The 26793-nt window shown below is 37.5% G+C and overlaps 5 protein-coding genes and 1 pseudogene across 7 annotated transcripts; 3 read left to right on the forward strand and 3 right to left on the reverse strand.

Annotated features, from left to right (window-relative positions):
- The first annotated feature begins 1168 nt into the window (after positions 1–1168).
- On the forward strand, positions 1169–5279 carry LOC103320256 (endoribonuclease YBEY, chloroplastic-like). 2 transcript variants are annotated; one of them, XM_008221905.2, is made up of 12 exons: positions 1169–1708; positions 1808–2059; positions 2151–2246; positions 2349–2526; positions 2636–2719; positions 2811–2911; positions 3091–3183; positions 3639–3710; positions 3795–3914; positions 4022–4072; positions 4377–4565; positions 4817–5279. In XM_008221905.2, exons 1-12 carry the CDS (start codon positions 1298–1300, stop codon positions 4982–4984), a joined length of 1815 nt encoding a protein of 604 aa, XP_008220127.2. In that variant the 5' UTR covers positions 1169–1297; the 3' UTR covers positions 4985–5279. The 2 variants fall into 2 exon arrangements, with proteins under 2 accessions (XP_008220127.2, XP_008220128.2); XM_008221906.2 differs by having other exon boundaries at positions 2651–2719.
- A 288-nt stretch (positions 5280–5567) lies between these two features.
- LOC103320257 (early nodulin-93-like) lies at positions 5568–7775 on the reverse strand. The gene is made up of 4 exons (XM_008221907.2): positions 7515–7775; positions 6900–6961; positions 6182–6257; positions 5568–6005 (listed from the first exon to the last, which is right to left on the reverse strand). Exons 1-4 carry the CDS (start codon positions 7624–7626, stop codon positions 5905–5907), a joined length of 351 nt encoding a protein of 116 aa, XP_008220129.1. The 5' UTR covers positions 7627–7775; the 3' UTR covers positions 5568–5904.
- Positions 7776–8471: 696 nt separating this feature from the next.
- Positions 8472–10586, forward strand: LOC103320259 (pentatricopeptide repeat-containing protein At5g66520 pseudogene; annotated as a pseudogene). Its single transcript, XR_016123716.1, has one exon. The product of XR_016123716.1 is annotated as a pentatricopeptide repeat-containing protein At5g66520 pseudogene (transcript).
- A 324-nt stretch (positions 10587–10910) lies between these two features.
- Positions 10911–12477, reverse strand: LOC103320260 (profilin). The gene is made up of 4 exons (XM_008221909.3): positions 12207–12477; positions 11674–11811; positions 11292–11434; positions 10911–11194 (listed from the first exon to the last, which is right to left on the reverse strand). The coding sequence occupies exons 1-3, from the start codon at positions 12327–12329 to the stop codon at positions 11300–11302; spliced, it is 396 nt and encodes a 131-aa protein (XP_008220131.1). The 5' UTR covers positions 12330–12477; the 3' UTR covers positions 10911–11194; positions 11292–11299.
- Positions 12478–13752: 1275 nt separating this feature from the next.
- Positions 13753–17458, forward strand: PFK6 (phosphofructokinase 6). The gene is made up of 12 exons (XM_008221910.3): positions 13753–14005; positions 14129–14175; positions 14271–14310; positions 14515–14577; positions 14675–14812; positions 14977–15135; positions 15261–15314; positions 15593–15791; positions 15959–16224; positions 16524–16572; positions 16676–16830; positions 17002–17458. Exons 1-12 carry the CDS (start codon positions 13877–13879, stop codon positions 17203–17205), a joined length of 1503 nt encoding a protein of 500 aa, XP_008220132.1. The 5' UTR covers positions 13753–13876; the 3' UTR covers positions 17206–17458.
- Positions 17459–19041: 1583 nt separating this feature from the next.
- On the reverse strand, positions 19042–21955 carry AUR1 (ataurora1). The gene is made up of 9 exons (XM_008221912.2): positions 21755–21955; positions 21269–21385; positions 20665–20811; positions 20459–20554; positions 20186–20281; positions 20009–20105; positions 19711–19828; positions 19426–19498; positions 19042–19317 (listed from the first exon to the last, which is right to left on the reverse strand). The coding sequence occupies exons 1-9, from the start codon at positions 21788–21790 to the stop codon at positions 19216–19218; spliced, it is 882 nt and encodes a 293-aa protein (XP_008220134.1). The 5' UTR covers positions 21791–21955; the 3' UTR covers positions 19042–19215.
- Between the last annotated feature and the right edge of the window lie 4838 nt (positions 21956–26793).

The raw sequence follows: 26793 nt of genomic DNA on the forward strand, positions 1-26793 counted from the left end.
ACCTTGCCCACCAAGGATCATTTCTCAGTTGGTCAAATATTAATATTTCAGAAAACGCTCAAAAGTTAAAGCCAAACACAATCCCATTCCATTCAACATTCCTGGATATGGTACCAAATTACCAATCATACCCTACATAGCACCTTTTTAAAAAAAAAAAAAAAAAAATAGTACAACTGATCGGGTATATTCTGTTTTTTCTGAAAAAATTTACCAGCTATACTCGTTTTCCATAATTTGTTTTCAAAATAGTATAGCCGTTCGGCTTTACTGTTTTAACACATGGCGCCTAGCGCCAAGCGGGTCCCTTTTTAATATATATAAATAGTATAGCCGTACGGCTATACTAAAATATAGCCGCACGGCTAAACATCGCTGGCAGGGCTTTTTATAGAATAAATAGTATAGCCGGACGGCTATACGCAATTTTTCCTAATCTTTTTGAATAGTATAACCGTTCGGCGGTACTGGGTTTTTCTTGTTTTAATTTTTTTAATAATTATTATAGCCGTGCGGCTATACCATTTATTTATATAGTAGCATCCTTTTTTTCTTTTAAACTTTTTTCCCCGATTTTCATTTATTGATAAGAGTAGTTTAGAGCATTATCCATTACCATTAGGCTATTACCCGAATCTCTTTTGTCTACTTTTAATTTTTTACTTTTTCAGAATTGTTACTCGTATAAATAATTTAGCACTTTCACGTTTAATAATGTATTATACATGTATGTATGTATTTTTCAATAAGACATTTGTATTTTGCACAAGCCTTAAAGACTTGATAAAGTTCACGTTTTTTAAGAAGTAAATATATAATACTTGTATTATACAAGTATATACATATTTTTCATGTTTAGTATATGTATTTTTTACAAAATTATTAAGACACACAAAATTCACATATTATACACATAATTCTCATTTATTATTGAATAAAAATAATCTATATTAAAAAAATGTAAATAATTTATTAAAAAATAATATAATGACCGAACATTTAAATTATAATTTACAAAAATTATGCCGAATAAAACACGTATGTATTTTATTCATATTTTTTCTGGTTCCGTATTTTACTAACTAGGAATGAATCTACAATTTCAAAGGAATTTGACTTTAAAATAATAATTATAATTATAAATAAATAAAAAAATTTGAAGACAGAACGCCGTTCTCTCATTTGTTGTGGTGTATGGAAACCTTCGTTTTCGTGACGTCTCATCACTTTGTCACTCACAGGGCGCGAAGCAGCCATTAACACACTGCCTTACGAGCTCCAAAGGCCTGGCCTGTAAATGATTCTCCCTTCGTCTACTCTGCTTCGCACCCTCCACCTTCCCTCCTCCTCCGCCACTCAAATGGGGCGTTACATTCCTCGCGCCACTCTCCTGTCCATCACCCCCATTCCCATTCGGCACACCGCCGCGTCATTTCCCGCTCTCCCGCATTCAATCTCCCCTCCCAAAACGCAGCGTTTCTACGCCTCCAAGTCTTCACCTTTCGGTTGGAAATTTCACTCTTTGTGCGGAGACGAATGGAGAGGAGCTGCGAGGCCACCGTTGTTAAGCGGGCCAATCTACCGTTTGCAGAGAGAGTACCGAAAGATGAGGCGGAGAACCACAAAAACCAAGGAGAAGGAGAAGGAGATAGAGCTCGATGTCAGCATTTGCATTGAGGAAGATTTGCCTGATGATCCTGAAGTCCTGGTAAGCTCAGTACGACCACCACGTGTTTGTGTAAATGTTTCTCGGTATAATACAAGCATAGCATATTAGCTGAAGTAAAGTGGAGTTTGAAATTTGCAGAGTATTGCGGAATTGCTTCGTCTCAACGTTCCATTGGCGATGAAGCTAGCGTTTGATGGTTTGAATGGTTCAGTGTACAAAACAAGGGACAATGCCATAAGCGACGTTGGTGGTTTTGAAAGCGTCGAGCTTTCAGTGCTTCTCTGCAACGATGAGTTTATCCGAAAACTTAACAAGGAATGGAGAAACGAGGACCATGCAACCGATGTTCTTTCATTGTCGCAACATGTCCCTGATCTTAAGCTTCCCATTGTACTAGCTCGTTTGCTTTGTTCTCTTTGTTAAATCTTATTTGTTTTCTTATTACGTAACTTTAGTCACTGAGCATTTGTATCATTTGCAGCTTATGTTGGGTGACATTGTGATTTCTGTTGAGACAGCGGCAAGACAAGCAGAGGAAAGAGGTCACTCACTTATAGACGAGATACGCATTCTCATGGTTGGTTGGTTTAAGTATATGTATATATGTTTTGAAGTTTATACTTTGGGGTGACACTTTTTGGTGTAAGTTGATAAATTTAATCACTGAATCCTCCTGTAGGTACATGGATTGTTACATTTATTAGGATTTGATCATGAGGTTAGTGAAGAGGCCGAAGTGGAAATGGAGAAGGAGGAGGAGCTTCTATTAAAGAGTCTAGGGTGGAAGGGGAAAGGATTAATTCAGAGTGCACATGATGCTGAAACCCATGTTAATTCTCATGAGGAAAAACCAGATGGTAGTTTTATCTTTTTTCGGCTTCAGTTTCACATCCTTTTGTCATTGGACCTTATTCATTCTGTAGCTATGATTTTCTTATATAAATTTGTAGTGAGATAATCTTACAGGTGGATTGTTAAAAGACAGGAAGAGAGAAGGCAGCCTGCGATTTTATAAACCAAAGTTCAAATATATTTTCTGCGATATGGATGGTAAGTTCAAGTTATTGTGCTCTTACACGTTCACTCTGCTGTTTATTAAGCTTATGATGAACTTTTTATATTTATTCTCTTGATATACAAGGCACACTTCTCAACAGCAAAAGTCATATTAGTTCAACAACTGTGAAAGCTCTCAAAGAGGTCTCATCAAGGGGTGTGAAAGTAGTGATAGCTACCGGAAAAGTAATAACATCTTCTTTTTATTCATAATCAGGAGGATATTATACTCTAAATCTGTTTTCATTTATGTTCACCAATATGAATTTTACTTATTTTGATTGGTCTATTTTGGTAAATTTGTTAATCTAATGTTTTATTGTTGGTTGAAAAATCTTCTAATTGTTCATAATTCTTTGGAACAGTCTCGTTCAGCCGTGATAAACATTTTTAAGGAGGTAGATTTAGCTGGAAAAGATGGCATTGTTTCAGAATTTTCTCCTGGGGTTTTCTTGCAGGTTTATCTTTTCTCCTTGCAAATTTCGTCCTCACCATGTTGCAATTTGAATCTGATGAACAAAGCACTGTATTCACTTGTCAGATACATGCTCAGTCTTCTGTTGAATGTGATTGCATAATTTTCTCACTTGTATTTACCCAAATTGTACACAACAATCTGCATTTGGTTTAGACCTAGATGTTTTTCTTCCTTTTGTAAGCTTGATGAGGACACTATATTGAACTGTGCTAACCATTCCTGATCGGTCTTAAATTTTTTTCATGTTCTTTGTCTGTCACCAAACTTGTAAGGTAAATTTGTACTAAATTTTACTGACTTAATGGGTCATATTTATACCAAACAAACAGAATGCCTTACTGATTGTTGGGTATACTTCTCTTTCTTAGAAATATTTTTTGCGTGAGTTGATATTAGTACTTTCTGTTCTTATTGTCTGCCTCTACTTGATTCTAGGGATTGCTTGTTTATGGTAAACAAGGTCGGGAAATCTTTAGAAAGAATTTAGATCCAAGTGTCTGCAGAGAGGTAATACCTTGGTGGGGATTGCTAGACTTTCATTGTTCCATTGGAAATGTATTGAAACAAAAGACATATGCTCTTTTTGTGCAGGCATGTCTTTACTCATTGGAGAATAAGGTTCCTCTTATTGCGTTCGGCAAGGATCGTTGCTTATCTCTATTTGATCATCCATCTGTTGACTCACTGCATACAGTATATAATGAGCCAAAGGTGCCAAAAGATTACTGTTTCATCATGATAATAAATTCCTTTATTGCATGAGCTCCCCCCTCCCCTTTTCCCTTTTTATATAAGGTTTACATGAAAGATATTTACAGGCGGAAATCATCCCTTCAGTTGAGCATCTCTTGGCTGATGCTGACATACAGGTCTCTCTCTCTCTCTCTCTCTCTCTCTCTCTCTCTCTTTGATTTTTGAGTTCAATTGCCATTATAGTCTGACTATTTACATCCGGTTTGATTAACTCTAGGGATGTTTATTTTCAATTTACATTCAAAACCATTCCAGGTTTATGCATTATGAAAATGTTCAAGCCACTCGCACTGAGCTTTGCTCTTAATTTCTCTTTATTCATAACACTTAAATCTTGTGGAAAATTGAAGTTCTGTCAGTCTCTAATCAACTGTAACACTATCATGAAACTAATATATTGTTGCTCTTCTGGATATACAGAAAGTACTCTTCTTAGACACCGCTGAGGTAGTGGCTACTACTTTAAGGCCATACTGGTCACAAGCAACTGGAGATCGTGCGAAAGTTGTTCAAGCTGTACCAGGTCACCTTGAAATTGTTCCTGCGGGAACCTCAAAAGGGAGTGGAGTAAACATGCTACTTGATCATTTGGGAATCACTCCAAAGGAGGTATGTACCAACAGAGTTATTTTCCTATCTTGTTGTTTTAGCCTCTAATGGGAGTTAGTCGTATACCTTCACTTGATCGCATTAGGGTTATTACCACCAGTTGGGAATATAGGCATCCCTAGTCAAGGTTACAAATGTATATGATCACCTCCAGAGATTATCACCGTCTTATCGAGTTTTACATATTTCCTTCTTAGTTATGTATCAGTTCTGATTTTATTCCTGATTGATCCTAAAAATTTATTCTTTAGATCATGGCTATTGGCGATGGAGAGAATGATATAGAGATGCTTGAGCTGGCTTCTTTAGGCGTTGCTCTTAGTAACGGATCAGAGAAATCAAAAGCTGTGGCTAATGTAATTGGTGCAAGCAATGACGAAGATGGCGCAGCCGATGCCATCTACCGGTATGCATTTTGACCTTCAGTTCAGACAAGGAAGAATTTAGCACAGCCATAGCTTAATAATTGGATTGAGGCATGCAACCAGCCAGATGCTTCACGATGATTTTGTCTCCGTCATAAAGAACTGCTACTGAGACTAGTTCAAGAGATAATAAAAAATTATCAATTTTTTACACTTACAAAGAGATTTTTACCATGTGTACATTGAATCGCCCTCTATCCTTAACACTTGCGAACGACATCATAGGAGATGGAAAAGACAAGTTTGACAATTTATCATGAAAGCAAATTTAAATCTGTTCATACAGTCATCAATGCTTTTAACAGAAAGTCACATAGCTCGATTTAAACTTGTTTGAGTTCTGATATTTGCCGACTCAACTGGATTTTTAGGGGCCGTTTGGCTCCAATCCTACCAAAAGATAAAAGAACTGGGATTCTTTTTACGAGTATCTCATTTTGCCTGCCTTGCCTTTCTGATTTTTCTCGCAAGAGCTACATGGTATACGTATAGCTTAAATGAAATGAATAAAATACCAATCACAGTAGCAAACTGAAAAAAAAAAAAAAAAAAAACTTGTAATTCTATGCAATCCAAATTACGTCACTTAACCCCAGCCTTATTAATGAAAAATCTCTTCTCCCTTGTTCTCCCTTGGCCAAAGAAAAAGAAATGGGGATAACGAAAGGGGAATACAATATAAACACACGAAACAGATTCATGAAATAAACAGCACAAGCTGCCCCAGCCATGTGCCATAACTTAAAATAAATTCTTGAATACAAACGAGAATGTAGCTCACGAGAACTAATCATACGATAAGCACATGATGGGTTTATTGTAGGAGTGTTCGATGCACCCATCAAATGCACTAATTTTTCAATGGCAATGCATTGAATGGTACTCATATCGCTTCAAGTTAGAGTTGCATGATATCACTGCTTCTGGCGTCTCAAGGAATCTTCCAACTGGGCATTTTTTCTGGCGCATGCTAAGATAGTTTTATCGGCAGTGATGAAGTACGAAGCAATTGATGCTGTTCATTAAGTAATAATACAAGTCAGATTTCCCATGAAGACAATTTTTTCGTGGATATAGGGGCATTGAAAACTAAAGCTTTATGCGGGAGGATTAATAATTAAAGTTCTATATCCAGTAGAATTGCCCCACATCTCTGCACAAGGATAGCAATAAATGAATTTCAAATCATACCACCACATATGATGAGTGCTTGAGCAGTATAATTGAGGTTATGCTTTGCCCAAGGAATCATACGAACAGCAGCCAACTGGGAATATGAACAACAAGTCAATATTAGTCATCAAAAAGTAAACCAAGATGGCAAGATCTGCCTTGAATCCAGAAAGTCAAAAATAGAGTTGCAACGAGAAAAATGAACATCCAAGTGCATGAGGCTCTCAATGCAAAATCTGGGGAGGACACGACATGACATCAACAGACATAGACATACCCCTTATTCCCAGAGGCTATTTCTGTGACTCAAGACTGCAACCACCCAAGTTTGGAGCAAGTCGGCCAAGGCGCAGCCTCCAAATATAATACAAAATGTTTGAACTACATAGTCACAAATGACATAAAGACTTCAAAGAGAAGATTGAAGGACCGTTTTTCTTTTTCTCAGACAACCATGCAATTTGTTTGCACTCCATTTTTCAATTCAGATGAGACCCATCATATCAACATTATAATTCATAGATGTTCAATGGATCGTCTTCCACACGACTAAGAAGGCAATACAAACAAGCTAAAGAGCATAACCCACAAGGACACGAAGAAGATCAAACGTGCAGTAGCAGATGGTAGGAAATGAAAACTAGGATTCAGGCTTGTTACTCATGCATAGTTATGCAAGCTGCCAATTTGTACCGAACAAATAAACTTATGGAAAATTTAGCAACATGACACATACTGTAGGCACGGTGGTGAGAGCACAAGCAATGGCAGCGGCCTTGAATCCCTCTTTTGCACCCTCTGCAAATTACGGAAATGTCAAGTGATATTAAACACTGTCTAACTGAAGAAAAACTTAGCTATCACAGGTTCATGAAACCTTTCTCTCTTTCTGACATGATGAACCGTGGTGACAGCTAAGTTTTTCCTGTCTACAAGTCAAATGCATTACTAAATTGTAAATCAATAAGAAAATACAAAGTTTCCACCATTGGGTTGCTGCCGAATTGATCGAACATAAACAGTCAACTCAATCAAACATCACCCAAGAAAATTTACCGCTCTTTTTTTATTTATTAAATTACAATTCAATTCAGGTCAGTATAAACAAAAAGTTAAAACAACAGATCCAATTTCTTTATTTCCTTTTCCTCGTTCTCGTTCTCGCCGATTCTCAGAACAGAACCGGACAGGAATTTCAAATTTTCCAAACATTACAAGTTAATTAACTAACTAATAACCTAGCAATCTAAACCAAACCAACCAGATGGTCGATCAATCAGACAAACTCAACTGGGTAGAGGATGAAAACAGAGCTTGCCCAAATTATAATCAGTGATTAACGAAAACAAACCTTGGGTGCACTTTGCGGATCTTAACCTCTTCTGTTCTTCAGCTGGCGAAGGAATGAGCAACCCTTTTCCGCGGTTCACCCACATGTCCCTCATTTCCGTTGGAATCCCCATTCTCTTTCTGCTAATCTCACTCGCTCCAAACACACACACAATTTTCTTCTCTAATCCTGATTCAGAACACAGACAGAGAGAGAGATAGAAAGACAGCGGCTTATCGGTGTTTATAGTTTCAGATTTCGAGTAATTTTGAGTGAAGTGAACCTGTAATTCTACCTTTGGTAAAAATATATATATATATATATTAAAATATAAATTTTAAACAAAAAAACCTGTGATTCTGCCACGTTTTTCTCATGTTCTTCTTTTTTTCAATAAAAATACAAAAAAAATTTGGGTCAATTTTTATACATTAGCGTTTCTGTCGCTTTGTCCAGATTTGCCTCTCGGCTGCTTGAACAGTACAAAGTAGCGGAAAAGAGAAAACTTATTTCCTCGCTTCACTTAAAAGTCTCATTTCTTCTAGTGTAGTGGTTCGAAGTAATTGCTCTTTAAAATTTTAAATACAAATCTTAATATCCGTGTAATATGTGTGAGTTATCAACCCTTTCAATAATAAAAGTCTTATAAAAAAAAAAGGACTCATTCCTTTCGAGTTGGACTCCCAATATTGTAAGGCACTTCTGTTTTCTTTCCCCAAGAATTCTATAGTAAGGATGTTATATATGGCCATTATATGAGATCCTATCTCTTAACCGTTGAATCAAATTAGTTAACTATTATATTAAATTGATTAGTCTTATTCAACGATTAAGATACAGGACATTAGATTCTTTCTTTCCCATTCCTTATGGGCCTTGATATATAAATATATCATAAAAATACGAGACTTGGGCTTTAGGCCCAGGGGCTCCGCTGCGCTGGTTTAGTTCTGTGACATTTGAACTCGTCGTCCGAGGTCGTCTTCTCCGTAAAACATTGCGTAGAGTAACCGAGTCAGCGACTCAGCCGAACCCATCCTGGCTCTTCTTTATCCGCACAACCACCCCAAGCTCACTCACCTTCTACTAAGATGCGCCGCCCAGCTTACCATGCGCCACCTCTACCAAATCCAAGCCCAAGCGACCATCAACCCATTACCCTCCATCGACCCAAACATCATCGCCGTCAAGCTCATCGGCGTCTGCGCCGACCACGCCAACATCCGCCACGTGGTGCTCGTATTCAACCATTTCCTCACAGCCCCAAACATCTTCGTCTATAATGCCCTCCTCAAAGCCTTTGCTCAAAACAATGACTGGCAGCACACCATATATTACTTCAATCGGCAACTGGGTTCGCCAAATGCTCCGGCCCCAGATGAGTACACGTTCACTTCTGTGCTCAAGGCCTGCGCTGGCCTTGCCCAAGTGACGGAGGGAGAGAAAGTTCACTGCTCTGTTGCTAAATACGGGTGTGAGGGTAATTTATTTGTCAGAAATTCGCTTACTGATATGTATTTCAAGGTGGGTAATTTCGGGATTGCCCATAAGCTGTTTGATGAAATGGGTGTGAGAGATGTTGTTTCATGGAACACTTTGGTTTCGGGGTATTGCTTGAGCGGGCAGGTTGATAAGGCCAGGTGGGTGTTTGATGGGATGGCAGAGAAGACTTTGTTTTCTTGGTCGACTATGATCACTGCGTATGCGAAGTTCGGTGAGTTGGGGGAAGCTCGCCGTCTTTTCGATGAGATGCCGGAGAGGAATGTGGTTTCATGGAATGCGATGATTGCCGGGTATGCGCAGAATGAGAAGTATGCTGAGGCCATTGGTTTGTTTAGGCAAATGCAACAGTATGGATTGGCGCCAAATGATGTCACGCTTGTTAGTGTGTTGTCTGCTTGCGCTCATCTTGGTGCACTTGACTTGGGGAAGTGGATTGATAAGTTTATAAGACAGCGTGGGATGGAGTTGGGTTTGTTTTTGGGGAATGCATTGGCAGATATGTATGCCAAGTGTGGCTCCATAGCTGAGGCTAAGCTGGTTTTTGGAAAGATGCATCAGAGGGATGTGATATCTTGGAGCATTATCATTACTGGGTTGGCCACGAATGGCCATGCCGATGAAGCTTTCGGGTGTTTCAACAAAATGATTGAGCATGAGGTGAAGCCAAATGACATTACTTTCATGGGCTTATTGACAGCGTGCACTCATGTTGGCTTGGTCGACAAGGGGCTTGAGTATTTCGATATGATGGACAAAATATATGGGATCTTCCCCAAGGTTGAGCATTATGGTTGTGTGGTTGATCTTCTCAGCCGCGCCGGCCGCCTTGTTGAAGCAGAAGATTTGATCAACTCCATGCCTGTAAAGCCCAATGTTATAGTCTGGGGTGCATTGCTTGGTGGTTGTCGGATTTATAAAGACACCGAGAGAGGCGAACGCGTTGTGCAGCACATTCTCGAGCTAGATTCCGGTCATTCTGGAAGCTATGTCTATCTTGCCAATGTATATACTTCAATGGGTAGGCTGGATGATGCAGCAAACTGTAGGCTGAGGATGCGAGACAAAGGCGTAACGAAAACACCGGGCTGTAGTTGGATAGAGGTGGATAACATAGTCCATGAGTTCTTCATGGGAGACCTGTCCCATCCTCAGCTGGACAAGATATACTGGATGATTAGAGAACTAAGGAGGAAAATGAAGCTAGCTGGGTACAAACCAAAGACCGATCTGGTCCTCCATACTATTGATGAAGAAGAGAAAGAGGATGCTCTGTCGGTTCATAGTGAGAAGCTGGCCATTGCATTTGGCCTTATCAGTACTAGTCCAGGAACCACCATCCGAGTTGTGAAGAATTTGAGAGTTTGTAATGACTGCCATGATGCAACAAAAATAATCTCCAAAATCGTTGAGCGAGAGATTATCGTGCGAGACCGCAGTCGCTTCCATCATTTCAACGATGGGAAGTGTTCTTGCAATGACTACTGGTAACAAGTACTAAGTCGGAACTATTGTAGCAAGGACAAATTCTGTAGAGTAGGGGATGCACTTGTTCAATCTATTTGGATGACAAAGGGTGAGATTTTGTTCTTATTAAATTTATACCATTTCGAATCTTGTGAGGAGAAATAAGAGAGTAGGGACGCTAAAAGCAGGATAGCGAAGAATTTTTATGTTTATGGTTCTCCAATCATGAAGCCAATGACGAGTCTATGAAGTACATTTGCCTAAAAACTTCTTCATTTGGATCATTGTGAAGATACCAAGCTTATTGCTGACATACACAAATTAGCAGGCCAAATTGTTTGGCACTTCTCCAAATTCCACTCGTTATTTCAGTTAAATTGCGGAAATCCACAAGCTTTCTCAATGAAAGGGAAGGTAAGCAAAAATGTTTCATGTCTTTCACCCAACTCGTTTTCTGATAGAACAAAACTACGTAGTACATAACCCGTTTCATTCATGGCATTCCAGAGATGACAACTCCAATTACATACGCTTTTCCAGGCAAAAGGAAGAAAATAACTTAAGCAAAAATAATTGTAAAATTAAACCACTATCATTCACAAAGACAATCCATATCCAGAGGTCCCAGAACGCAAAGATAAATGGTTCATACATATACCCATCACATCCCGAGCAGCAAGCAACAACTTTGTTTTCAAACCAAGTTCGCCATAACTTCAAATAAAATAGTCACTCTACACAAAAAGAGAGAGAGAAAAAAATTTAATTCCAGTTGGCCCATAAAAGTAAACTGCAAATTAGAGAGTGAAATCGGGGAAATAATCAACTTACCGGAGCAATTACAGACCCTGCTCGATAAGGTAATCGCCAAGCCTTTCGACAATCATGTTGCACTGCCCTGGAGTCAAAGGCTCATCATATATACCAATGATGAGGGCCTGATTGGTCTTCTTAACGGTAATGCCACCAGAGCCCTAATATAATTTACACATTAAGTCAACAGAAATACATAGAATTATATAAAATAATCAAACATCAGAAGAAGCAGCATTATATCCTTTCCCATTTCCCACCATATTTGACACAACGGCATGTAATATCTAAAATGATCATGACCAAGCAAAATGACAGCCATTAAACAAAGCAATTCTGTAAGATACATCATTTCTGAATTAAGCTAAATGCATTACATGTACAAGATGCCAAAGCTCACCTTCTTTCCTCGAATGACAGCACCGGCTTCACCTTGGATCACCATATACTTTGTCCCACCAAGGAATAACCCAGTTGGGGCAAGCGTTCCGGGTTGGTCGAAATCTTTCAGAATGGCAGCTATCTCTTCAGGCTTAAACTATATCACCAACCAAACAACAATAAATTCAGCGCAGACAAAAATGCACAACATATACAAGAACAAACGCATCCATAATTAAACCAATCAATTTGTTCCAAAAAATTTAATTTACATTCTAATCGCAACATAATACAGTAAAAAATCAAGTATCTGATTCAAATCAACAACCGATTGCTCCAATGCTCAGATCAATAACCACAAAAACACTTCTATTAAGTTCATCTATTTTTTTTTCCCAATAAAAAACATATGCATGGCGTTGATCAGATCACACACACAGATTGACCAAACATTCACTGAACAAAGCTACTTTCAGAAATCGATCAGATCCAGAGGACGAAGTAAATCTAGAACCCAAACCACAACATAGACTCGAAGAAAAAAGAGCGAACCGCAGGAAAGGTGGCGCTCTGAGACCAAACGCTGCCGTCTTGGCCGAGGATTGCCGCGGCGGTGAGGCGGTTGCCATCAATATCGCACATCAAGTGGTCATCGACGTACTGCTGCCACGACATCGTTTCGTTGCTTCTGATTTCTTCTTCTTCTTGCTTGCTTTGGCTGATCTTCTGCTCTGGCGGTGAGTGCTTTTTGGGGAGAGAGGGGAAGGCTCTAGAGCTGAAACGAAAATGGAAGGTGCGAAGATGGATGGAGAGATAATTGCTTGAAATAATATCTCGGTGCCTGCCTCTTACTTTTCTAAGAATTGTCGCAGTAGGATACACGTGGCGTGCGGTGAGTTGTCTGTTTTTATATATTTAATGCTTTCTTTCCTTACCAAATCTGTCAATGGGTCCATGCCTTTTCTTAAGGAAGAAGGGCTACGCGTCTTTAGATCTATCATCTATTGGTCTACTTGGGTCAGTGGGCTAAACTAATTTAAACTTTGAAGTAATGAATTTGGGCCTTCAGAGCAAATAAGTTCTTTAGAGAAAGCCCGCAACATTTGCATAGAATCCACACAAAACTAAACGAAAAAACATAATTATTTTCTAAACACTTGAGTTGAGCGAGTTGGGTTGAAATCTTGTATCTCAAGTTTTAATTCGAATTTTTCAAAAAAATCAGAATTGAAGACAAAGAGGAAAAAAGAACCCATATCCTTTGGCTCATTGCCAATACCATCACCACTACCCCTATCTATATCGTTACCACCATCACCGTCACTCAATCACTACTCACCTTACTCCTGCCATCCCTACTTCTCTATTGACATTGCCTCCGCCTCTACTGCCATCACTATCATCACGCAAAGCTCTCACCTCCATTTAACCATACCACCATTAGCGCCCTATCCATCGTCATTATTGCAACCACTATATCTATCGCCAACGAATTTCATTGTAGTTAATAAGTTAGTCAAAATAAAAATTTTAAACATTCTAGTGGTTTGCCCAATCATTTAAAAATTCGTTACCTTAAAACTTTTTGGTCTCAACGAAGTAATTCCACAAAGAAATTAATTTTTGTTGTCGACACACTTCCCTAGTGACAAATTGACATAATGTTCTAGGAATCCTATAGTTTTGTACTTATGTCGATGAACAAAAAACAAACCCATGCGAAGGCCCATAATTTTATGGAGTAACTAAAAACCAGGGGCCAAAAGCGTTACTAGTAATCAAAACAGGCCACCTGTTTTTCTCGCAAAACCTCGTATGCGCCTCACAAAACCTCCGGCTCAAAAACAAAAGAAAATACAAAAAACACCAGAAACACGTCGCCTTTGACTAGAGGCTGCCTTTATTCTACCGCCGCTAAATCACGCCACCTGTTTTCACTTACCAGAACTGTATTCTTTCAAACTGTGCCGCTGATGTGGACCAGACACAAAAACTCAAAACACCCAACGACGTCGCTTTCCCCATATCACGTGTCCTCAACTTTTTTTACTATTTTACTACGCGTTCCAGGCCCTCGCGGGCCCAATCATTGCGGAGTATAAATAACCCTGCACCTTATCCAATTTACAATCAGCCCCTCCTCCCTTGTCTGAGAACCGTACACTCCTATTTCGTTTCTGCTTCAATTACTTTCAATCGCAGATTATTCTTCTGGTTTTGTTATGAGTGATCAGAAATCCGCAAAAGCAATGGGGCCTACTGGAAACTTGCAGATGAAGGTCGTGAAAGGCGATTTTGGTTATGTGCTCGAAGACGTGCCTCATCTCTGCGACTACTTGTCCGATCTTCCTGTAATTTCCTCACTCGCCGTCTTTTGAATCGTTTGATCGATGTTTTTTTTCCTGCATTTTCGCTAATGTGATATTTTTTTCTGAATTTAATCGATTTTGAGGGGGTGTTTGGTTGTGTTGCAGACTTATCCCAATCCGTTGCAATTCAATCCGGCTTATTCAGTTGTAAAGTACGTACTAATTCTCGAGAAGAATGGTCTCTGCTTTTGCTTTGTTTAATCTCTCAATACAACACAATGACTGTTTATGATCTTACTTTTTTCAGGCAGTATTTTGTTAATGTGGACGATACTGTTGCTCAAAAGGTAACATTCCGATACTTGGCTTTTTTTAAATTCTCTTTTTATTTAAAAGTTTTTTTTTTTTTTTTTTTCCAATAGAGGGTAGATCTCATTATTGTTAAATGATGCAATTTTGATGAATTATCTGTAAATTTAGCACCTTTTGTTTTTTTGGCACTGGTTGTATATGTGAGCTTACAATGTGGTGGTTCCACTCGTTTTTTTTAGATTGTTGTCCACACGGATAGTCCAAGAGGGACGCATTTTCGGCGAGCAGGACCACGCCAAAAGGTATGGAATTGATGCTGTCTGAATGCTGCTGAAGTTATGGTACTAAGAAATGTGCATTGTATGTAGTAGTGACATGCATTCATGTGCGTTGGTTCAGGTGTATTTTGACTCGGATGAAGTTCATGCTTGTATTGTAACATGTGGTGGTTTGTGCCCTGGACTCAACACGGTGATCAGGGAAATTGTGTGTGGACTTTATCACATGTATGGCGTCAACAAAGTTCTTGGGATAGATGTGAGTGGTTATACTGACATATGCTTGGGGTTCAATATGTTTTGTGATGTAGAGAAAGGAAATAGTTTGATATTACTTCTGTGAAATAGATATGAGTGGTTTATGTTGACATTTCTTGAGGTTCAATATGTCTCGCTAACAAATTCCATATTGACATATATTAGGGAGGATACAAGGGTTTCTATGCCCGAAATACCATTGACTTAACACCTAAGGTTGTCAATGACATCCACAAACGTGGTGGTACTATCCTTGGTACATCACGAGGAGGACATGATACCTCAAAGATTGTTGACAGCATTCAGGATCGTGGAATTAATCAGGTAAGGATTAGTTTTTCTTAACTATTTTTCTGTATGATGTTCGCTATATATTGTAAATTCGAACATAATATCTCACAGCCAAGGCACACAGACGGGACTCTCATGGCATGCTTTTTGTGAAACAGGTTTACATAATTGGTGGTGATGGAACTCAAAAAGGAGCAGCTGTCATCTATGAGGTAAAATGACTCTACACTAACTGATGAAAGTTTGATGCCTTCGCATAAAGGTGGGATTTGTTATATAATATATATGCATTGCTAGATGTAGACCTTACAGTTTATTATGGAGGCCACCTTAAAGTTATAACTGAGGCCAACGATAAAGGATCGTGGCTACTTTCTAGTTTTTTTGGACCCTACTAAAGAATAACTCCATGCTTAACTCTATCTGACTTGTCTTGATGAATTATATGTTACAGTCTCATTCTTAAAACAGTTTACTTCTCACTGTGCAGGAAATTAGACGGCGCGGCCTCAAAGTTTCTGTTGCAGGAATTCCTAAAACCATAGATAATGACATTCCGGTTATAGACAGATCCTTTGGCTTTGATACTGCGGTTGAGGAGGCTCAACGTGCCATTAATGCAGCTCATGTTGAAGCTGAAAGTATTGAGAATGGTATTGGTGTTGTGAAGCTAATGGGACGCTACAGCGGTAAAGATTCTCATTTTGTGTCTACATTTTCTGTTTCAATGCCTCAAAAATACCCTTAATGGCTTAAAAATTTTGGAACGTAAATTACAACAGTTAATTTTTGTACTAGTTATGTTTGATACCAGCCTTGTATAACTTTTGACTTAAGACTGGATTTCTTTATGCAGGTTTCATAGCTATGTATGCTACACTTGCCAGCCGAGATGTGGACTGCTGTTTGATTCCGGAGTCCCCCTTCTATCTTGAAGGAAGAGGTGGACTTTTTGAGTACATAGAAAAACGACTCAAAGAAAATGGGCATATGGTTATTGTGATAGCTGAGGGTGCGGGACAGGATCTTCTGTCAGAGAGCTTGCAATCCATGAACCAGCAGGATGCTTCAGGAAACAAGCTACTTAAAGATGTTGGCCTATGGATTTCTCAGAGGATAAAGGTATCGCTTGCAACCTGCTCTCTCTGTTTTTTCATTCTTCACATCACACGAAGCTTGGCTTGTTCATGTAAGAATCTACTGTCATAAAAGTTCTCTTTCACTCTTCACGTGAGTGGAATAAGAATTGGAAATTGTATTATAATTTAAAAGTAGAGGAAATCGAACTCTGTTTCTCAATTTCCAATAAAAAACCTCATTTACGACTGGCAACTGAGAAGTTGTAGTTGATGCAGATATCTTACTGACGAATCTGTTTAAATTTCTTTTGTTTGGTTAACCATTGTTTGCTTCTGTTTCAGAATCATTTTGGGAGACAACAAAAGATTTCCATCAATCTCAAGTATATAGGTCAGTGGCCCCAGATTTTCCTCCTTTAATGGTTTCTTTTCCTCATTAAAAAATTCACCAAAATAAAAAGCAATAGCATCTAACCGATTAAATTGTTTGCCAGATCCTACATACATGATCCGTGCTATTCCAAGCAATGCAGCTGATAATGTCTACTGCACGCTCCTTGCTCAAAGTGCTGTTCATGGAGCAATGGCGGGGTACACAGGCTTCATATGTGGGCCTGTCAATGGAAGGCATTCTTACATTCCTTTTAATGTATGTTTCACATCCCTTACATAGTTATCCTTTATTTTACAAGTTATTTTCTGGCATAAGTTATTTACATAGCTATCCATCAACTGCATCTTCTCTAATTTCATGCTAGATATCTTAAATTTAAATGTTGCTCCGACCAGTAATTAATTTGTTTGATTTTTTTTTATACAGCATATCACTGAGAAGCAAAACAAGGTTGTGATTACCGACAGGATGTGGGCACGACTTCTTTCTTCAACTAACCAGCCGAGCTTCTTGAACCCCAAAGACGTCATTGAAGTCCAAGAAGGGGAAGAGCCTCCAACTCAACTGCTAGAAGGGGAAAATTGTAAAGACAGCAAGTTTGCAACTAAAGATATTCCTAGCATGACATGAAAACACACGAGGCTCTCGCTTCTTTAGCACCTTAAGTTATGATCAGTGGTCAGATGTTATTGACGTACCATCCCCAGATTGTGGATGAGGGAAATTCAAATTTTGACTTCCAGTATCTATAGAGCATGATTGTTTTCTTGTAACGAAAGATTCTTTCTCAATTCAACAAGTTCTATGAAAACGATGTCATATGCCGACTGTTTCTGCTTCCACGTATTTGCATACATGAGAACTGCGTTCTGTTGATATTTCATTCGACTTTTCTTTGCTATGCTTCGATTTCCAAAGGGTAGGGATTTTAACACTCCCATGTTACTCCATGTTAGTTTATGGCACTCTACACTGAGTATTCTTATTCTTATACAGTCAAACGGAAAGTGAAGTATCAAAAATTAAGAGTTTTTCTATTTAAACCTTGCATTTCTCTTTGTTCACCTCAACTTCTAATTCAAATTTTCACAATTTCTAATAAAACCTCACTATCTTCCCAAACTACCCCTAAATACATAACTAGTAAAGGAAAAAAAAAAAAAAAAAACTCATCAACCTCACACCCACACCAGAATCCTAAGATCTTCAAGTCCATCTTGCAGTTTCATACCAACATTTTGCAAGCATTATTGCATCATTATTCTTTTGCGCCCGAATATTTTTTTTGGTAGAACAAGTTCTATAATTTTTCAATATAACATAGTGTGATAAATATTTTACAAGCGTAGTCGTTCTTCATCAAGAATTTTGTTCTGCTCTGGAAAATGGATCTGGCACATGGTATTTTAATGTATATTTTCTTATTATATATATATACACACACACAGTTTCCATTGAGGGATCCCTCGAATAAGCTTATTTGAGGGACACCTTTTGTAGGGCCCACTTCGGATTGTATTTCACTAATCCAAACCTTCTATTTTGTATATACTCATTCAAAGATCATATCTACAAAAAAATCACTTGAATCCGATATCATTTGACCACTCAATTGAGTTCTTGAAATTTTAGTACTTTTTTAAAGCACCGTGTTTCCGATTTGTCTAATTTTTTGTAAGGATGATCTATGAATATATACTTTAAAAATAGACGGTTTGGATCGTTGAAAATAAATTCGTAGAGTACCCTAAAGTGTGTCCCTCAAATAAAATTATTTGAGGGATCCCTCAATAGAAGGAGACTGTATATATACACATGCATGCAATAAACATTACGTTTATATTATTGAGGGCATTATGTCAATTTAGGAGAGAAATAAAAACGGCAGGCAGAAGTGTTGGGCCATAGGCATGGAAGAAATCTGTTAATAAAAGAAAGAGAGGGAGAGAGAGGTGAAGAAGGAATGCAAAGTCCGGAATTCGTAATATCCACTCCCTTCCTATCCACCTATATTACTCTCACAATCCTAATTTAGGGTTTGTAAAGAGAATATGAGTGTAGTAGGTTTCTTGGATTTAAAGAGGAATAATCTGGCAATTGGGTGCAGAGGGGTTTGTGTTTTTCTAAAACTTAATATGAAGAGTGGGGGGTAGTGTGTATAGATGTACTAGGGTTTAGTATTAAGTTAGATGACCTTTTTTGTCTTTTTACACAATAATAAACTTAAGAGTTTAATATTTTAAGTATTGAGGTACAAAGAAAAGTGTGAGGTTTTAAATAGAAAAACTCAAAATTAAACTGGAGCTGGAGGTGTCAAAATCGCAACCATTTCCATAAATGTGCCCTGGCAGAAAATGGAAGGAAATTTTTCTTACATGTAGGAACTGAGGTCATGAGGTCATGCATGAATGGGAATTTGAAAGTTTACCAAATGCAAACATGGGAGAAACTAATACGAGTCACTGCTTAGCACGAAGAAAAAAGAATTTTTATTAACAAACATTTTTTTTATCAATAGATTCATACACGGAAGTATTACATCACAAAGTTGGCTGAGGCCGGCTAGATAAATTGTTCAGATGTTCATAGAAAATTAAATTCTACTGCCATTATCTCCTTCATTATATCTGGCTTGGCAAATTATATCCTATACACGCCAGAGGGCTCCGCGTTCTGAACAATCCATGGATGTTCTAGAAGCTTGTGCAATTGCAGGCGTTGAGAAGAGTCCTTCACAAGCATCTGCATTTAAGAAACAAAAGCATGAGGACATTACTAATAACCCTCTGTTTTGAAGCAATAATGATAGCAAATACTCGAACTGAAGTGCAAAAGCATGAGGACATAAACCTGACTAATAAGGTCCTTTGCATGAGAAGAGACAATTGGTTTAGGAGGAAACTTTAGATCCACTTGAACAATCCTGTGAAGACAAAATAGCAGAGCCATATTAGCCATGTCTAGAATTCCATACCTCCCATTAATCTTTTTTCATTCAGAGAAAACTTGTATCATAAGATTATTGTTTTAATAAAAAGTACTTCATTCCATGTAGAATTCCTCATCACACATACAAGTTACGTGATAATAGAATCTATTTTGTGAACTTTAATAATTTTGCAGGTCACACTTTACCTTCTATATGTATCTGAATGCTCTTTGGCCTCAAAAGGCGGGACTCCATAGAGAAACTCATAGCACAGGACACCAAGGCTCCAGATATCCACACTAGCATCATGCTCTACGCTCTCCACTGTTTCACAACCTCAAAAGAATTAGTAAGATACAGTAGTAGTTGTGTTTTTGCAGAATAATGCTATAAATGGTTTTTTGTAAAATTTCTCTTTAACACAGCGGTTTGAAATACATGTGAAGATGATCAGTTTGGATAGACACTGTTACAGAAGGAGAATATTTAGGGTTGTTAGCATACCCATCTCAGGAGGGAGGTAATCAAGAGTACCACACATGGTCCGCCTGCGGTTGAATGTATGCACTGACCACCCAAAATCCGCTATCTTGAGTTCACCCTGTCAAAGGAGATCCACATTGATTTGATAATGTATCCTTAAAAAATAAAAGATATAATAGCAAGGTCGGCAATCCAAACCTGTGCACCAATTAGAAGGTTCTCTGGCTTGATATCTCTGTGAATTACGTGCTTTCCATGGCAGTATATAAGGGCCCGTGCCAACGATGCAACATACTGGCCATGCAAGATAAGTACACACATTAGAATTTTTAGTCAAAGTTCTCAAAAATAAATTACCTAAATTGGTTTATGTCCCAAAGGAGTAGTCATTCTTGTTACTATAGGTGACATGGTAAATGGTATAAGCGCAAAAGAAACTGAATTAGAAGAAACTACATAAAAACGACTTACAGTGGCAGCACGTCTTTCACTGAAGTATTTACACTTCTGAAGTTCCTTGTATAGTTCACCTTTGGCAGCATATTCTAAAATCAAATAAACTCGTTTCTGCAATAAATAAATTTCCAAATGAATGGTAAAACACCTGTGTTTCTACTGAGTAAGACAAGTTTAAGGTGTTGAAATATTAGCAGCTTATGAGGCTATGAGCAATATACCTGATCGTAAAAGTACCCATAAAGGCGTAAGATATTGGGATGTCGAAGATGACTTTGTATTTCAACTTCCCGACGAAGCTGATGTTCAACCTGAGACTGTTGCAGCTGGCTCTTAAAGAGGACTTTAAGTGCCACAATGTGATTGCTCTGTTCCAGGGATAAAAATATCAAGTTAGGTGCACAAATGAAAGTAGGCAAACAGAGAGACACCATTTAAATTCCACTTCATTTGATAAGAATGCATATTATAAACCGAAATTTCTCACTCTCTCTCACACACATTCACCCTTCATCTGCTTTCCAATTTTTTTTTTTAAGTGAATAGAATATTGGCACTCCGGACTACATAAGTATAATTATAAGCCACAAAAACTGGCAGTTCTATTTGTGGTACATAAAACATGTTTTTCAAAATTTTATTTTCTTCTTCATTTCAATCTTGGCAGATCAAGAATGAAACCCAAGTCGACAGCTATCGAAGATTAATTCCTTGACTAAACAAACCCCATGAATGCTAGTACCAAAAATAATTGAAATAGCAGCTAAAGAAAGCCAAAATTTACAAAATGCATGGCCATAAAGAAGAAGAAAAAGAAGAACATACCCGTTTCTCTCTTGCCAAATAGACGTGACCAAACTTTCCTCGGCCAAGAGGCTTTCCAATGTCGAAGTCATTGAGCGTCCATCTTCTTGTCTCCGTCGCTGAAACCTCCGAAGAAGCCTGATGAAAGCAAACCCATATTTAAAAATCCTCATAGAATCTAAATATATAAACATTTACCAATTAGCACTTTAAACCCTATTGAAGCTAATTAACCTACACCTCGAGCCCAAATTCCCGAATTTCCAATCAGAAAACCCTACACTCAGAGGCTCGAATTCGAATTTTGATAATGCGATCTCAAAATTCACATATACCCAAAGAAACCATTATATTCATCATCAAGAAAAACTATTAAACATCTCATCTTCAGAGAAAAACAAAAGAACCGAAAAGAAATTAAAACCCTAGCATTTGAATTTGGGGACTCAAGATCACAACGGCTACAAAAAAAAATTGAAACTTGAAAGTTTTTTCTTTAAATCTGACCTTCTCTTGGGCTTGGTTCTCCGCAGCGATCGCCATGAGAGAGAGAAGAGAGAGAAAGCGAGAGAGATAGAGAGAGAAAGAGAAAGAGAGGGGCGAAAGATACAAGGAAAGCGAAGGCTAAAGACGGGGCTTGAATAAGCACTTCGCAACGGTCGAATTCTGAGTTCTCGCCACGTGCTCCCTCCCGCTCTGGCATTGTCTAAAGATTTTCAAATTTTAGGGGTACTTGTCTGTTCCCGTGTAGATTTACCATATTCTTGAGTCTCGTGGGGCCCACGAGATCAACGGTAGTAAACGCAGATGATTTTACCCGGTTTCTTTATTTGGATGAGGAGCGTCCTCGGGGTTGTTTAATATGAGCAGCGCTAATGTCACCGAGACATCAAAGTCACAGCCGCAACAACATCCCCAGTCATTGCCAGCTGGCCTTGGATTCAGTTCACACTACTGAAATACAGCCATGCTGTATAATTTGTCCACGTAATTAATATAATTTAGATTTGTACACTATATAACATCAATAAATATACATTTTACAAATTTAGTTATATACCCAATCTTAGACATAGTCTTATAAAGAAACCCTATACCATTTAAAAACTATAAACACACCCAAAAAAAACCCAAAAATCGCAGCTGTCAATTTTTTTTTAATTAAATAGCTATTTTTCAGTTTATTTGTGTGTGTAAAATACCTATATTGCCTTTGTACTATGGATTTGAGAGAGAAAAAGCAAATCTGCCCAGATCTGTCCAGATCTGCCAAAAATCAAATCTGCCAAAAAAATCAAATCTGCCAAAAAACCAAATCAGATTTTATTTTCTCCTTTCTTGCTGGTGTTTTATCGATGTTGGAGCAAGAGGAGCTTCCATTGAAGCTCAATCTCAGGTCCAGCTATATTCTTCATCTATCTTCTACAATTTTCAATATTTCATCTTCGATTTCTTGTTCTAAAATCGTGCTTATATTGATTTTTTTTTTCCGGATTGTTTGGAACCTTGAACGAACCTCAATCAGATGCTCTTAGCTCTACTCATCATCTTCAAGCTCTACTCCTCTTTCACCATGTCATTGTCGTCATCATCATCATCATCATCTTTATTGTCGTCGTCATCGTTTGGTTTAGACTTGAGATTTTTGATCTTTTGCTTCAATTATGTGTTTCTCTTCATATTTTAGTTGATTTTCGATATGTATTTTAAGCTTTGATGATTGATTTATCCATTGTTACTATTTCAGTTATGGATCTCATTTTTGTTTAACAATGTACTTCTATGACAGAGTATTAACAATGTCCTTTTTTAACATAATAGCATTAACAATACGGGCTCGGCTTGTTTTGAGTTGGTCTAGTTTGTTCTTTCTTCTTTTCTTTGGTGGACATGTATTAGAAATAGTAACAAGACAAACATTAATCAATATGACAGTAAACTAGCAATGTTATTACCTTAGACTGGAACAAGATATGCATTAATAATAGGATATCATCGGAACTTAGCAGTGTTATTACCATAGACTGGAACATTACATGGATAGACATGCATTAGAAATATGATGTCATAGGAAACTAGTAGTGTTATTACCTTAAAAATAGGATGTCATAAGAAACTAATAATGTTATTACCTTAGACTGGAACATTACAAGGAGTAGACATGCATTAGAAATAGGATGTTATATGAAACTAACAGTGTTATTACCCTAGACTAGAACATTACAACCATTAATCAACATGACAGTAAACTAGCAATGTTATTACCCTAGATTGGAACATTATAGCCATTAATCAACATGACAGTAAACTAGCAATGTTATTACCCTGGACTAGAACATTACAAAATAACAGTGTTATTACTCTATACTAGAACATTACATGAGTAGACATGCATTAGAAATAAGATGTCATAGAAAACTAGCAGTGCTATTACCTTAAACTGGAACATTACAGGGGTAAATATGAATTAGAAATTGGATATCATAGAAACTAATAGTGTTATTATCCTAGACTGGAACATTACATGGGTAGACATGCATTAAAAATAAGATGTTATTGGAAACTAGCAGTGTTATTACCCTAGACTGGAACATTACAGTCATTAATCAACATGAGTAAAATAACAGTGTTATTACCATAGACTGGAACATTACAGCCATTAATCAACATGACAATAAAAGTGTGGAACATTACAATCATTAATCAATATGACACGTTAATAAAGCTACAGTTTTCAAGACATTTTTTTGTAATGAATTGTTTGGGTTTTTTTATAAAATTGGGCTGGGCTTGTTTTGGGTGCTATTTAAGTTTTTTTTGTTGGGCTTCTTTTAAGTTAATCAATGGCAGTCATGTAATTTATAGGAACTTCAACACTAATTTCTTATGTAGTAAATGAATTTTGGGTGTGTTTCTAAAGTGCATTCCATGTGGAGTTTTTTTATAATTTCAGCCCCTATTTTGGGTATATTAGTGAAGCTCCCTATACATTTATATTATAATACATGAATAAATTATATACAAATTTATAAATAAACCCAATCTTATACATGTATTTATAAAAAAAACTCAAGCACTATTTAAATATAGAAACACATCCAAAATCAACCCAAAGTCAACTTTTTGGGTGGGTTTATAAATGGGTTTTGAGTGTGTGTAATGATGAATTTTGGGTGTGTTTATATGTTTAAATAGTGCTTGGGTTTTTTTATAATTTCAACCCTCATTTTGGGTGTTTTAGTGAAACTCCCTAAATTATATCACGTAGTCATACTCTTTACCACACTATAATTACTCAACATGAACACGTTGAGACAGCGAGGAATTTTACGTATCTCAACTTCGTGAACTCAAACTCATGCAACAAACCACTTGGCACACCCAAATGACATCTTGCACCCAGTGTAAGACTTGTGCAACCGCAAGGAGGTGCACTTATACCTCCGGTTGCCGAAAATCTCCATAAGAGCTGCTGGAGTTGCACCTTTGCTCAGATCAGAGACGCATGCAACCTGTTCAATGAAATGCGCAAGAGATCTGGTGTGGCATTGCTGTTTGTTGTGCGTAGCGTGCACTTTCTTTTTTTTAGGTTTTTTATCACAAAACATATCTGCCGTTTGCGAAATTATTAGATTGCATCCTTAAAGTTTTTTTGTATCACTCATGATGCCTAACGTTAATATAAGTGCTCTTAAATAGTCCACCTGTTAAATCCAAAAATATAATCATCAAATCAATCCAAATTTATTTTTTATATATAAGTCTTCTCTCTCCCCTCTTTCTTTTCTGCTTCATTTCCTTCTCTCTTCTTTCTTTTCTATATCCGAACACTCACCAATTCCCCGGCAACACCTTCGTTCGACATGAGCTTCGTGACACAAGTCAGAGTGCGAAACCCAAACTGGGGTCCTTTAAAGTTTCGTGACGGCACCATCGTGTTTACATACCAAGGTGTGGTTGTTGGGCAAGTTTATATTCCAAATGGCAAAGTCAGATTGTGATCCACCAAAAAAATCATTGTACTTGTGAATGTGAATTCTAATGTGTTTCCAAGCAAGTCTGCTCTTGGAAATGAGGTCAACAATGGCTTGCTGTTGCTGACCAACACAGTCGAGTTGAAGGGAAAGGTTGAGTTGATGCTGATCATGAAGACGACGAAGACAGCTAAATTGAGCTGCTCTATGGTGTTCAATTTGGCAGCAAGGTCTCTCCAGAATTTGGATTGCAACTGAGAATCGAGCCAATTTTAGTTTTATGTTTACAAATTTTGAATGTTATAGTTTGCAAATTCTATTGGGATTATATATATATAATATACAGATTATAGTACAAACTCCAATTCTACTTTAAATACTTTTCCCATGCATTTTAATATATCCCAAAAGACAACAGAAAAGAAAGAGGAGAGGGAGAAGACTTATATATATTAATTTTGGATTGATTTGATAATTATATCCTTTGATTTAACAGTTTTTTTGACAATGGACTATTTAAGAGCACCTATATTAACGTTAGGGACCATGAGTGATACAAAAAAACTTTAAGGATGCAATCTAATAGGTTCGCAAACATCAAAGACGTTTTGTGATAAAAATCCCTTCTTTTTTTTTTTAATGAAGCCTGGCCAAAATGGCGTCGTTTTGGACCATGGTTTTATTATTATTATTATTATTTTTAAAGCACAGAAACAGCTGGGCCATTTCGTTTCATGGGCTTCTATAGGCTTTTAGTTGGGTTTTATAATTCTTGGGTTTTTATAATTCCTTACTTAGTTGGATTTTTATAATTCCTTACTTAATTGGGTTTTAATTAAGAGTTTTCTTTATTTAATTGAGTTTTAGGAATTCCTTAACATCACCCAATTTCATCAAACTATGTATGCATCAAAGTCAAATGCATATATTTTTTTCTTAAGCAAACGCCAATTTTATTTTTTTTTGAGCTCTTAGCTTTTAAAAATTGCACCTCCGCTGAAAAATTCATGGGTCTGCCGCTGCTTACACCACATGTCTGTTCAGCCCCTTCCTTAAATAGATTCCTATGTTGTCTTCACATTAGTGTGAATCACAACCATTGATTATGGCCGATTAGTCAAGTCAATAGACCCGGAAGCTCCAAGACCATGACCAGTCAACACTATCGTAGCGCCAGGCTGGCAAGGTTTTGACAGCAAGCGCAATTGGTGCAACCCTCTTATTCTTGTCCAGGATATCATTCATCGGGACAGTGATGGGCCTGATCCTATTGGTGTTTAGTCCAATCCTAGTACCACCCCAATCCTATTGGTGTTTAGTCTAACCCTAGTACCAGCTGAGATGGACGTATTCCTGACAGCAACCAGTCTTGTTTTCTTCGGCGATTGCAACGTGGCGGCCGTAACAACGTTAGAATGGATGTATAATTACATATCCAATTAAACTTTTAAAATAGTTTAAAAGTTTAAGTGTATTTAATTAAGATTTTAAAAGAGTTTGTAAAATTTTGGGTGTATTCAATTCATATGCCTATTGACTTTCAAAAAATGTATCGAAATTTAGGTGTATTCA

This window comes from Prunus mume, linkage group LG2, assembly GCF_029339155.1.
Source record: "Prunus mume cultivar Tortuosa linkage group LG2, ASM2933915v1, whole genome shotgun sequence".
NCBI classification, from domain to species: domain Eukaryota; kingdom Viridiplantae; phylum Streptophyta; class Magnoliopsida; order Rosales; family Rosaceae; genus Prunus; species Prunus mume.